This window comes from Sesamum indicum, linkage group LG9 (genome assembly GCF_026168435.1).
Source record: "Sesamum indicum cultivar Baizhima isolate 11 linkage group LG9, ASM2616843v1, whole genome shotgun sequence".
Classification (NCBI taxonomy): domain Eukaryota; kingdom Viridiplantae; phylum Streptophyta; class Magnoliopsida; order Lamiales; family Pedaliaceae; genus Sesamum; species Sesamum indicum.
The window spans coordinates 24923152-24937928 of record NC_142665.1 but is presented as its reverse complement, the minus strand read 5'-3'; the positions used below and the strand labels follow the sequence as shown (position 1 = coordinate 24937928).

The 14777-nt window shown below is 35.1% G+C and overlaps 2 protein-coding genes across 2 annotated transcripts; both read right to left on the bottom strand.

The window, feature by feature from the left end:
- Positions 1 to 36: 36 nt before the first annotated feature.
- On the bottom strand, positions 37 to 4830 carry LOC105177229 (serine/threonine-protein kinase PBL34). Its single transcript, XM_011100298.3, has 6 exons — positions 3895 to 4830; positions 2060 to 2397; positions 1835 to 1970; positions 1244 to 1380; positions 1032 to 1155; positions 37 to 924 (listed from the first exon to the last, which is right to left on the bottom strand). Exons 1-6 carry the CDS (start codon positions 4097 to 4099, stop codon positions 416 to 418), a joined length of 1449 nt encoding a protein of 482 aa, XP_011098600.2. The 5' UTR covers positions 4100 to 4830; the 3' UTR covers positions 37 to 415.
- A 2041-nt stretch (positions 4831 to 6871) lies between these two features.
- Positions 6872 to 8722, bottom strand: LOC105177230 (homeobox-leucine zipper protein HOX21). The gene is made up of 3 exons (XM_011100299.3): positions 8416 to 8722; positions 7902 to 8284; positions 6872 to 7492 (listed from the first exon to the last, which is right to left on the bottom strand). The coding sequence occupies exons 1-3, from the start codon at positions 8504 to 8506 to the stop codon at positions 7121 to 7123; spliced, it is 846 nt and encodes a 281-aa protein (XP_011098601.1). The 5' UTR covers positions 8507 to 8722; the 3' UTR covers positions 6872 to 7120.
- Between the last annotated feature and the right edge of the window lie 6055 nt (positions 8723 to 14777).

Sequence of the window (14777 nt, the reverse complement as noted above, 5' to 3'; positions counted from 1 at the left end):
AAATTATAACAGAAAAATAAATCACATTCAGAAAGCTGAACCGAACAAATTAGAGGCGCTTGACATTTCTTGTAAAAGACAAAGGTAATATACATCAATGGCAACTTTGATGTGCAGGAAAACCATTTCTATCAGCCGAAATGCCAAGAAACTATAGCATCCATAGTTTTCAGGTTCAAGTAGACTATAAACAAGACAGCCAACTCTCATTTTGCCTATTTAACTTACCATCTCAACATTTACGAGCAAGCAAAAAACGAGCCCAGAAATCCGCTCAGCTCCTCAAGAGGCTGCACCTCAACTGCAGTTAATCTAAACATTCAGCTCTACATAATAAAAACCATTCCTTGAGAGAGAACCAATCTCATGAGACAAAAAGATTCAGGAAGAATGAACAGTAAACCAAAAGTTCCAGCTATGGTTTGTCAGCTAAAGGTGATTGGAAGGGTTGAATATGGTGGTATGGTGAGCCATGATATCGGTTAGGCATGGAAGGGCTTCGCGTCGGCTGCCCATTCTTCAGCAAACCAGGCTGCAATCTAACTCCATTTCTAGCACTTGTATTGGCGCGAGCAGCATGCATAGCCTGGAAATAGGATGTCGAACACGCCATATCCTTTAGATTAGGTAGTGGTTCAAGGGCTTCAACAACTTCACTCATTGCAGGTCTAATTTTTGCATCCCGGTTAAGGCAACGAGCAGCCAACTGCACAGCCAGTTGCGCACCTTTTATCGAGAAGCGACCTTCTAGACGAGGATCAATTAGCCTATAGAACCTTCTTTTTTCTCCTAGATATGGTCTTGCCCATTCCACCAAGTTATGTTCACCATTCGGTCTACTTTTGTCCATGGATCTACGTCCTGTCAACAGTTCCAGCAGAACTACCCCAAAACTATAGACGTCACTCTTAGCAGTTAGATGTCCTGGCATAGCATATGTTATGTGTCAAGAACAAGATGATGAATGAGAAATCTGGAAGAGAAAACAGGAAACCAGACTCTGGTGGGGTGTTGGGGGGGAAGGGGCGCACCTGTCATCACATACTCAGGTGCAGCATAGCCATATGTTCCCATCACACGAGTTGATACATGTGTCTTATCTCCCTCAGGGCCATCCTTGGCCAGTCCAAAATCAGAAAGCTTTGCATTGTAATCCTAATAATCCACAGATATAAATGAAAGGATCTCAAAAGAAAGAAGTGGTAAGACAAGGGTATATCTATTGCAGGATTTTCATGCATACCGCATCCAGCAGGATGTTAGAAGTTTTAAAATCTCGATATATAACTGGTCTTTCTGCTTCTTCATGAAGAAAGGCAAGGCCCTTTGCCGCACTAACTGCAATTTTCATTCTTATAGACCAAGGAAGAGGCATTGACCCTGTAGCTCAGAGAAAAATACACTGAATCACTAGTAAGACAAAACCTCGTGACTTACTCTACAATCATAAAACAAATAAAAAGTTCTGTGCAAATGGTATTAGTGCAGAAACGGAGAAAAGGAAAAAATTCAGAAAATAGCAATACAGCCAAGGTTTAGTGTCTTCATAAAAGGTTACAAATACTAACATCCACTTATCCTAGTGTCTTAGTCGACATGGTTACTTGATTTGAAGCATTTTACATGAAGAATATAATAAATGCAGAGGGTTCTTGGTTAATATTGGAAGTTTCTGATAACATGTCCACCCTACACTTAGTCACATGACAACGTTAGTTATATAACTCACTACCTCCTTCAGGAAACTATATTATAGTAGTATAATTTATCATTTACTGGAAGATCGGTGCAACCCATGACAGTGGCAATGTGATAAGTGAATCTAAATACATACTCTTGAACAAGTGATTCTCCAAGCTTCCCCGAGGCATGAATTCATAGACCAGGAGCCTTTGGTCATCCTCGATGCAATAGCCGATCAACTTAACCAAATGTGGATGGATGAGCTCACCTAGATAATTTACTTCAGCCTGCAATATGATAATGAGTCATAAGTAAAGGTAAAGAAGACCTTGAGTTAACTCAAGAACAAACAAATCCTCAAAGAGTGGTCCCACACCAGCCACTCTCTGTGCCCCTGAAGTCCATCGTGATTGAGAGTTTTGACAGCAACAGTAAGCCCTGTGCCAGGTTTCACCGGTGTGCTACCGTTCTCATTGACCCAACCCTTAAAAACACAGCCAAAGCCACCCTCTCCAAGGAGACTATCAGGCCTGAAGTTCCTCGTAGCCAGTTTCAATTCATTATAAGTGAACTTCCGAAGCTGAGAAGCTATTTTCAACTCCTCTTCTATTTTAGGAGTTGAGGGAACACTTTCTGCATTGCTGGTTGTTGAAGATGATATAACTGGAGCAACTGGTTGGTCTCTACTTGTATCATTTGTAGACTTACTTTCCGCTGATACACAAGGAAACGATGTTACTTGATAATTTCAAACACTAGTCATGAACATGGCTATAAATGCTAATGCTCTTGAAAAATATTTCTACAAAGACCAGATGTCATTCCTTAAGTGATACAAACTCTTTATCAAAGAAACATTTCTATCAATAAAGTCTTCTTGTGAAATTCATAAAAATGACAAAAGCTACAACCGAGTCAGAAGGAAGAGAAGACATTTTGTACTCTGCAGATAGAAGATTTGTAGCTGAATAGCTCCAGTAGGTGCCAAATGTAGAACGAAAATAACACTAGATTCATCTTACATGCAGGAGACCCTGCTCAAAAACAAAAACTAAAACAGCATACAAGAAGACATTTTAATTCTTGTATGCCAACTGGCCGTGTCACAGGACAGCATCAAATGCACAAATGTAGTAAGTTTATGCAATTTTATGTTTAACACCGACTTGTTAAAGTCAAAGGACGTGCGAATGAGACTATTCGGCTACATGCCTACTAAAGACCACAAAAAGACGAATCATTCTTTTCATCTACATATGTTTGTTTCCTTATATTTGCATAATCCGAACCCATTGTCTGATGAACCATTAAATCCAAGCCGATATCTAGCCTTTTTTTTCATATTTTTCAGAATTTGGCGTTCTTTAACGATAGCAAATAAAAGAAATTAATCAAATGTGGGCTCCACCCTACTGGCTCTGTTTATATAAGGGACATAATTAGTGAAGATCCAACAGAGTAGTGCATGTTGAGGAATATAATGCGTCACTGCAAAAGTAATGTCTGAACAGGGATGCGTCCAGGATGTCTTCTATGGTTACCCTTTCAACATAAAACCGGTGGTAACTGCATCTAGAAGATACATCAAATGCATTTCCGTAACATTCTATTCATTTTAGGAATAAAAATTAAGTGGAAAGAAGATGGATCAACCATTGCGTAACTGCAATGTAATTTGTATTTCCTGAAAATTTAATGTCATTAAACAAGGTCGAACAAGGAACCGATTACCATGACGTACAATCCTAAACTTGCAACATAATACTGAATTTAGCAAGAACAGCCATGATCAGCTAGACCGCAACATGCATGTAAAATTTTACGGAAGAGTGACCTTATAGAGAGAAAGCATCAATGAGACAGTGAAATGCTAATGAATGAATAGGTATCATAACCAAGGGAGGAACTCTGCTCGGAAGCAAAGAGACAAAAAAGGTAAGCAACTAGATGAAACAAACAAAATCATCCACCAAACTAAGCCGAACACACACAAAACATCAAACTGCACAAGCAGATATGGGAAGAGTTATAGACATAATCTGTAGCATGTTCTCCAATGAAAAGTTAATTGATGCCAGTCCAGAATCAACATCATCCGCTCGCAATAACGTTCATAAACGGACAAAGAACGGCAGCATACACATAAAATCACAGGAAACAGAAGGTATATAATTTTGGAACAACATTGCAGGGAGATGTAGCTAAATGTACCATATTGTGAACTAGACCCACTAACAGAGCTATCAACTTTGGACCTTGTAGACAAGCAGCTCCCAAAGAATCTGAACTTAATCCAACATCCACTCTCCCCAGCATCATCGTCATCATCATCATTAAGTATTTTTCTCCTCACCCTTGATTTTGAATTTCCGACATCCATAGTGCCCCCACTGATAGCTTCAAGACCCAGCCCCATCTTCCTCCAAACCCTAGAACTAAAACGCCATAAACCAAGAGAGATGAACCACTCAGTACATCAAAATCCCTCCTTTTTCATTTTGCCCTTATCCAAATATTCTTTTGTTGAAATTTTCTGTTTATTTTTCTTTTTATGTGTTAAGATAGGGTACTCTCTAATCCAGAGATACCAAACTAATCAGATAAGACAAAGGAGAGAAAAGAAATCAAACAAACTCTAGCAGAACTTGCTTTAACAAAATTTCATTAATAAATTAAAAAAGAAACAAAAGATTGCACCTTTAATGACAAAATAGAACAAGAAAACTCAAGCCCAGATGACAAAATTTGAATGACGCACTCTTGGGGATCATTCATACAAAGGAATTGGCAGCAGATGACGAGATTTGAACATGCAAAAAACTAAACCCAGAAACCAAAGACCAATGTATGCATACGAAAGCACAAAAACCTTAAAAATGTCTGTTGAGAAAACCAACGGGGGTTTAAACAACAGTCCGCCATTTCCACTCACACACCACATTCAAACAACAAGACACGAACCCACTGTGAAGACCCCAAAACAAGATTTTTTTCAAAAAAAGAGACACTGGGACACGATGAGTTGTTCTCGAGGCCAAACAAAAGAACAAAAGTTTTCACTTAGTGTGTAGTGTGAGAGAGAGAGTGTGTGTGTGTCTGAGAGAGGGAGGAGAGAGAAACGTGCGTTTTGCGTGAAAAGAAGTGAGAGAATGGACGTGGATTATAGAGACATAGGAGGGAATATTGGGTACACTAAAGGCCGTGACATAAGAAATACGAAGACGGAACACTATTGGTGAAGAAGTGGAACATGTGGGGTCCTCCTACATCAAAATCCAAGCCCCATTGGAGGGTGAGATCGTCAAATGTACGTAGCACGTAACAAAGACAAGTCTATCCTCAATTTTTATATTTAATTATTATTATTTGGTGATGGACACTTTTTTGTATGTTTGATTATAATCTTCCTTCTTCCTCTCTTTTCCTTTCTTGCCCATTCCATTCCACCTTCAATTTAAACACACTTCTCTATCCAAATGGATCAAAATTAATTAACAAAAAGGTATGGATCTAAATGCAATTCTCATTTTTTTAAAAAAAATAATAATAATACGTGTAATTATGAATCTAAATTTGATAAAGATTTGGTTAGAAATGGAATGGGCTGAGTAAATTGATTTGGTTGTAATATTATTGAGTTGGATTTGGGTTTTATATTTTTTGAGGCTTTTATCCAAGTGGGCTTCATCTTCCTCAAGAATTTTGGCCCAATCTTTACCAGGAATAACCAGACCGTTTGGCCCATGCAACCAGGTCCTGATTTTATGCTGTCTTTTTTCTTTTTTTTTTTTTAGGCTTCAAATGGAATATAATTTTCAGAAAAATTCTTATCCAAATTAAATTAATTATATGGCAAGTATATCGTATTTGATATGTGATTAATCACTTTTTAAATTGTACTATAAATATATTACACTTATTATGTAATTAATTCAAATCTAGCTAAACTTAGTCTGGATTTTTTTAAAAAAAAATTCAAAATTTTTATTATTGTAATATGTCCATGATATGTATGGATAACAGAAAATGCATCAAATATCCGTAAAAGAAAGCAGAGAGAGAGAGAGAGAGAGAAGGAGCCAACATTAAGGGTTAGTTTATTCGTTTAAGCATCAAAGTCTGTTTGGGGGTAGTGGAAAATGAAATATATAAAACACCCACTTTTTGGTCTAAAATATTATTTATACACATGGAAACAATTAACAATTAGAATTAAAACCTTATTTTAATTTTTATTGGAAAAAACAATAAAATGAAAAATGGTATATATATTAAAGAAAGTGGGGGTTTCATATGACTGGAATTGGAGGTGATAGTGAGTTGAATTTCTTGTGTTTCTGGAAGAGAGTTGGGATGTTATAGGGAAATTCTTATCTAATTTTAGGTTTAATTGAACTAAATCAATTAAATAATAAGCGTATTTTAAATTATATAGTAAATATAATACATTTAATATGTAATTGATCAATATTTTTAACTATACACCAATCACACAAATGTACTAAATTTACTATATAATTAGTTGAGGTTCCAATTCAAATTAGAATTTTCCTGATATATATTATAGTTGTGAAAGGCAAAAACAAAAGACACAATGATAGTAAGAAAGAAGAGAAGCATTCCCGAAGCAACATTTCACATTTCTGATTCTGTTTTCTTCCCTTTCCCATCCCCTTGGCCTCTTCCCTCTTGGAATTTGTGCTTCGATTCCTTGTTTTTTTTTTTAGTTATATATTTTTGTTGCTCCTGCCGAACATTTTCGTTTTCATCCTTATTATTAATGAATATAGATAGATAGATATATATGTGTGTGTGCGCATCTTCATAGAAACCTTCCAAGAAAGCAACATTCGATTAATTTTATTGGCTTAATTCGAAATTACATACATTAATTAATGTTAGTATGTGTAGATTTGGACAATTGGAAAGTTGAAATGGTGGGACAAGGAATCTTGTTTTTCTATGCACAATATGGGCCATGCCAGAGTAGGAGTCCCACTCACTGCCAGATTTTTATATTTGCATGTAACATGGATCTTCTTTACAATATCAGTATTTATATATAAGTATATATATTCATAAGATCATCACCATCATCATATAATATTTATAAATACATAAATTAATTAACAATAATCATTTTAAATATTTTTGACAAATTAAGGGGGCTTCAAACTATGTCCAAGAATTTAAAACTAAAACATGGATCGTGAATTATATATTTATGATGGACGTCTTTTTCAAGAAAACAAAAAAGGAAAATAAAAGAAATCTGTAATTTTTCAGAGGCAGCAGGGTCGTCGTAACTCATGATCGGGCTTACTGGCCTAGCTAGTACCAATTTTGTTTTCACTTTTTTCCATTGCATGCTTTGCATTTCACATGCCGGGCTCAAGATTGGAGAAGGACTGTCTGTATCATTTTCGTTCTTGATTATTTAATTGAAATTTTGCTGTTCGGGCCATGGCCAGAAATCCTGGTTTTCTTCAATGCCGGCGCCAAACATGTTGCCGAAGCCGTCGTTGGAGACGGGGGCGTGATCCATCTTTTGACATAGTTGGAGGTGATGGTCCGGCCTTTGGAGGAGTTGTGTTAGGCTGGAAGGGCCGATGGCTGAAGGGAAATTAATGACGGGGTTTTTGTTGGTTTGATGATGATGAGGATGAGGATACAATGTGCTGTCTGTTGATGTTGTGTTGAGGTTGACCTCGCAACTGTTCTCACTTACGTTGCTCCAGGAACCCTCGTTCTCTTTGTTCAGGTTGATTGCTCCTGATCCCGTTGAGTCTCTTGTTTTCAGGGCCAATAACTGCAATATAACATTGATTACATTACCCCGTGTTGTGAAGTGGGACTGTGTTACAACTTGTAGTTTGGGTAATTATTCGGACTCATGAAATAGGTTGTTCCGACAGTAGAATTTTGCAATATTCTAGAGAGTGAAATTCAACAAAACCGAACAAGAAAATTCACTCCCAGGATCCCATCGAGAGTGTCATTATGATTGAAGAAAACCTAATCTCTACTATCATGAATTGTTTTCTAATTATACTACTATATAGCTAGAAATCCTGTATGATCACATTAACTTGTAACCCGATCCCTACTCCTTAATTAATTCTGAAGAAAATTTAAAACGGAAAAGAATCTGGATCATCATGCAGACATAGAATTGAGAAAATGAAAAAGAAAAAAAAATAAAGGAGTAATTATTGTACCTGTGTTTGAAGCTTCTTGTTCTGGGACTTGAGGGCATCATTATCAGCCTTGAGTGCCTCAAACTGTCTCTTCAGCATATCATAATCCTTCTCCAATTGTTTGGTCTTCCACCTGGCCCTCCTGTTCTGGAACCATATAGCAATCTGCCGGGGCTGAAGACCCAAAGCTCGAGCTAGCTGCATTTTCCTCTCCGGCTCCAGCTTGTTGCCTAACTCAAAGCTCTTCTCCAAGGCCTTCACCTGCTCCAGGTTCAGCCTCCTCTTCTTCTCCCCTAGCAGTTGTGAACCGTCGTCCGACATCTCGTCCTCTGGCTGCAATTGATCTTCAGGCCGCTCCATCCCTGAAAATGACATGGATCTCCTCATCAAGAACTCGGGCACGCCTGCAAAACCATTACATATAATTCAAGAATTAGAACCAAAATAAAAGAGAACAAAAAACCGTATATACATATATCAGATTATTCTTCATTTCTACACGCAGTATGTCAGACACATGTGCTCGTTTCCATACCATGGAAATCCTGAGGAGCACAAGGTGAAGATGATGGAAAATGGCTGTCTTCATGGTTGCGGAACATGGATTCCGCCGGGACAAAAGCCATAGTACTAGTTGCAAGACAACTGAAGCCAAAGGGCTGATGGCCTTAAAAGCATTCACACAGTGTATCCGTGTTAGTGTGTGTGAAATTTGATGGTGAAAATGATCAAGAGGAGAGAATTTGGAGGAGGAACATGGGTGGCAAGACTGGAAGCCAGCGATAATCTGTGTTCAGACAGAAAGAGAGAGAGAGAGAGAGCGAACATGAAGTGTTATTTATTGCTCAGAGATTCTAGTAGCTATATAGTTATACCTGCTGCAATGTGAAATCTTTTTCTTTTTCTTTTTCCTTTTTTTTTTTTTCGGGGGGGGGGGGGGGGGGGTTGTTTCTGAGAATATTGTGATTGAGGGTTGTAGTCGTTGGAGCATTTCTATGTAATGTTACATCTCTTTTGTTCTGAAATTGTATATTGATTTGGAAATAGATGATTGATCCACTTTGTTTCAATGGAAACGGACAGGAAAAACTCGTAAAGATATTAATCAAAGCATCAACGAGTTGCACTCATTTCGTTTTCAAGCGCCTTTCAACATCCTACGTTGTGGACTCTAATACTAATTTCTATATTATATTTTCTTCCTTTCTCACATTAACTATTATTGCTGCTTTGAGTTTCATTTTATTTTTATACCTAAACATTGATTTCCAAATAATTAAAGAAAGACAAGGAGAATATATGTCTACAAATTAATATTGACACGTAAAAAGATTTTGTGTTAACTTTTTTATCTTTTTGTTTTTTATTTTTTTCCTTTTAAATTAATAGTATGTTATATCATTGTATATCTGATTATCAATTGCTATAAATCAAAACATATAAATGTATAATGTTTCTGTTCCAAAAACATAGAAAAAGTTGTATTTTACGTCCCACCAATTAGTCTCTTTGCTATTTAATTTAGTCCTATGATTTTTGAACTCACTCACCATATCACATCTCATAATTCGAAGAATTTGCAATATTTTTAGTTCAAACCTTAATTTAATTTGTTAAATTTCTAATAGAAACAATCTTAATTTTTCTCAAAATTTAATGGGGCTCGTGTCATACACGTGTTGTTTCCATCAGAAAAATTTAACAAATTTAAGGCTTGGGACTAAAACTATAATTTTTTTAAAATTATGGGATACAATGTAATGATTTCAAAAATATCTATACAAGTTTTCATATCAATCAAAAATCCCAGTCGTCTTAGTTAATTGTAAAGTTGTTTGACATCCTCAATTAGATTTATGGATACTACCACTAATATATAAGTCAACCTTAATTTACCACTACCCTATAATTAACGGATTCCTCTTAATTTAATTGTGTTAAAAACACATTAATTAATGGTTTTGGCCCATTAAATTAATATTCAATAAATAATTATAAAATGAGTGCAGGTAGTGGAATAGATTAATAGTAAAATTTAAATCCAATTAAACAACAAATATGATACAGTAAAGAAATTTGAAACTTGAGTCTTATCCGGTAGCTAGAGCAAAACCTGATACATGGGTGTGAGATGGGAGCACATTGTGAACCACAGAAATGGTGTAAATTCCAGTGCAAAAAGGACAATGTGGGCTAGGGGGGAATTTTAACTTTTCAAGAAAAGAATGTTTATATAGCCCCTCTGTTTCCCTATACTGATATCTGTTGCACTCCATCATTTTTCAACAAAACGTCAAAGATAGAAATGGTGTTAGGCAAAAGAAAGAGAAGTGGGAGAAAATATCAAGAATTTCAATGGCACCAAACAATGGCATTCCCTAAGAAAACAAGCCTATGGAAGTTGGGTGAGACCTAAGGCACCCATACTCGGTATTGAAATTACACTCACTCAATACTCACCACAAATGTCCCTCTCCTATATGTGTATGTATATATGATCTTTGATTGTGTCTTTCAGACAATGGTTTCATAGTTTGGTGTGGTTAATGTAGTCATAAAATTGAATTCAATTGACAACAATATTGTCTATATGCCTAGCATGTACCATCTCTCTCTCCTCCCCCATATGTTGTGTTCTTTAATTAATTACATCATAAACACTACTACCTGGTCATGTTTAATTAGCTTCCAGCACCATTTATAAGTACTAATTAATACAAAAATTCATTTTGTTTCAAGAATTATGATGATGCAGTCAAACTTCTCGTATTGATTGCAACCAAGAGTTTGAACCGTCTTTAAGTTTCAAAACCTCCTCCCCTAACAAGATACCTTCTCAGGACAAAATCATGAGGCGCACCAATTGAATCAAATCAGTAGACTTATATGACTATTGTGGTGGAAATTATATGTAAAGATACATTTCATACACACGAATATACGTACATGTATAATTTTTGTATACATATTGGCAATTGATGAATTAGGGGGTGGGGGGAGGTATGGGAGGTATTTAGTGAGGAAGTGCACGATGGTGTGGGCTGAAAATAAGCTAATTCACATGGGATACTTAGTTGGAATGTTTTGTGTTGTGGTTGGAAATCCGGGTGTCTCCATATTTTTCTCTTCCACTCTCACATGCTGCCCTCTCCCCATGTGCCTTTTCCTAATAAATTATACTTACTTGCTCTTCCGTTTTTGGTTTCCGTCTCCTTCCTTGCATCCACTACGTACTACTCTCATCCTTTATCTCGTCAAGACCAAAAGTCTACATATACTACTATTCTAAATACATACATACATATACATTAGTTGGATTATGTATTTGATCGAGGTGGAATGGTCGAGTCACTCTACTCTTTGGTCTTGATTAAAAGAATAATTTAAAATCAGAGATAATAAAGTCTTTTTCAATTAAAACACTCTAACCGACGGATCAGTGAAGTGGACGTCTAGAGGTTATATAAGAAACATAGATGAGTAGTGGTTTGTATATAAATCGGATCCATTATGAGGACATGAAGCACTCTTTATGAGTTTGGATCAATTATACGTTATCATCCATTGAACATGTTCAAATTATTCCACATGTTCAAACAATCTAGAGCTAAGGTTTCAAGCCGTTGACCCACTGATCCTCATAGCAAAATTACGATTCGTTTATCGTTCTTAATCTGTAGAGTGAAACTTTAGTCATTTCATAATTTTCACTCGTATTAGTATTTTGTACATCCAAAGGAAAAACAGTGAATCGTCTAAAACAATAAAACCCTCCAGCAGCCAGCAGCCAGCAGCGCCCGAGATTCCTCTGTATGATTCGTTTAAAGAAAAGAAAATTATTTCTACATTTTCAAGCTTTTTTGTTGTATGTGCTGATAACAGACAATTATGTCGTGCGCGTTATCTATTTGGGCAAACCGAATTCTCATAATCCCCTCAGATCAGTATTCATGCTCATAGGCCCAGCTTTATTCTTGGACTCCAGCCCTACTCTTACACTTAGGATAACAGTAATGGATCACGAGATGAAGTCCCACAATCCCCCCCCCCCCCCCCCCCCCATCTTTCTCATAAAACAAGGTCCCTATATATGTAAAGCTAATTGATAAACTTATATGAAATCACTTGATTTCTCATGTTAATGAATAATTCGTGTAGGATATAGGTATTATACTCCTCCTCTTAAGAAATTTGAACCCGATCCAATCCAACACTGCAAAAAAAAATGCAATTGTCAACATAATTACCGGATGGGCCATCGTCCATAAATAGATTTTGGACAGTCATATCCATTTTTGGTACGTACCGGACATGATGACGATGATAATATGGACTTGTCTAATTGCTAAATTTATTTTAAATTTTGTATTGTCATGATTTATATAGGCGTAATAGCGCACCATCATCACAACTAATAAAAAGCATAATGTTCCATGCTTGCAATTTAATCTATACTTATGAAGAAGCATTATGGAGCGACCAAATCTAAAAATCACAACTTACGTACTAAGCATTATATCAACTTTTTTATTTTATTTTTTTTCAGGTACTACCAAATTCTACCAACTAAGCAAAAATTGGGTATAAAAGATTAGAAAAATATCTATGTGCTAAGCTAATTTAATATTTTATCTCATTGACAAATTTTGATAATTAATTATTTAGATAATAGCAATTAATATATATTCCAATATCATTATATGTTTAATTTTTTTCTCCAGAAAATTACTGCAAGTAACGTCTAACATTTAGTTACCATCTGATGAGTTGTTTAAGTTAGGTGATCTCAAATTTGAATGGTGCAAGTGGGCCCAGTCCATATTTGTTTTGTAGAAGCCTATTAAAATAAATGTATTTGGAAATTATTGTGAAGGAATTGAAGAGCATTGATTAGTGGAGCGCATGAACACCAGTTTTAGGAGCACTAGGCAGCCCGACATTCCCCGTCTATACAGGGAAAGGAATGGACGGGACGGGGCTCATCTCACTTACCACCAAAATTGGATCACACTATTGGTTTAAATTCCACATTTTGCTTCTTGGTGACTTGACAAACCTCCAACCTAATACACCTTTTTTTTTTTTAATATATATATATATATATATATTCCATCTTTTTATTATATATTTCATGTGTTTATTTGATTTGAAGTTTGAATTTATGTTTAAGTGTTGGAACTTGGATGTCTTCAAAGCCTGTGTTTAGGTCCCAATCCCTCAAGTATACCTGAAACTACAAGTTCAATGAATTCATTGAGCATTTAGAGATACAAGTTTGTACATATTGTTGAGTTATACAATTTTATGTCAATTATTAATTTAATTTTGATTAATCAATTGCGGTGGTTATGTTGTGTATTTAGAGGTAGTGCAACATCAATATTGTCAAGTGTATGAGACGAATTCTATTGTGTAATTTGAAAGCAATAAGATTAAATATGAATTCGGAATATTTGCATTTTTACATTCTAATCTATGATTTATTTATACAGATTATTCATATTTTTTGAAATTTTACATGTAATACTCACTAAAAACGTCAATATCGTTTGCATAAATCAAATTATATATACAACTCCCGAAAATATCAACATCATTACATATTATTACTATTTTTTAACTGTCGATATTAATTTTTACAATAACACAATAAAAATATGAATCATTTATGTAAATAAACCATGAAAAGGATATGTAAGTATAATTATTGGGATGAATTATGCACAAGTATGAGGGGTTGTAGAAGACAGGTAAGAAGAAGGAGAAGAAGCCACGTGACATCACGTGAATGGTGGTGAATACGTTGGGGGTTGGGGAGAGGAATAGCGTGCAGCAATGGCGAGGCGTGGATGTACGTGTCGTCCTCCTGTCCTGGCTGTAAAAACGCAATGTGAGAGGAGGGCTCCCCAATCCGTACTATCCCTGTCATCAATCATTACTTCCTCTTTCAGGCCCCGCATTCATCCCCAATTTAAATGCAACCTACTCAATGTCTAAACTCTATAAATACATATGTGCACGTACCAATATCATGTAGTATAAAAATAAATACAAATATTATAGACTACGATATAATTTGAATGAATTAGTTAAGAAAAAATAATTTTATTTATTAATTTGTTTTCGAATAAACGAATACTACACAAACAAAAAAAATTAACTATAAAAACACTGGTCCTCGAGTAATTGGACTTAAATTCTACCGCCATAATATAAGTATCGTGACTAAGTATTATTATGTAATGGGTCAGGTAGTAGTACAATTACCACTTATACTAATTTATTTATCTATAAAAATTAGAAACTATTTAATTTTGGTTGAGGCAAAGATTAAATAATGGAACAATGGTTTGTATGGAGTGTGCGTGAAGATTAGATGATGTAATTGTGTTTTTATGAAAAGTAAATGAATTGATATGTATAAACAATGAATGGTATGAATTAGTATCTCATATGAAATAAGTAAATCCAAAAAATAGATAATTTGATTGGAATTGTCTATAGGAATTATGATTGGTATGAAATCATAAAGTAATTCCCGCTATCCAAAACATTGAAAATCATACAAAAACTTACCCTACTTCGTCTTTCTCTATATATATGTATGTATGTATCTTAATAAAATGGCTACTATCAAATTAATCATAATTCGAATTTATAATACTTTATGTAAAATTAAATTTCCATCAAGTTTCAAAATTCTCCAAAAGTTAGAATACCAAATTATAATAAATACGAAGAAGTAAAGTGAAAAAGAAATATGGAGTAGTTGGTAGTTAAAAGAAAAAAAATTATTATAAAGTTATTAAAAAATATTAAAATTATTAATCTGACCAAATATTTTTAAAGAGAGAGATGAAATTTAAAATTGATACGATCAGAGGATTTTTTTTATAA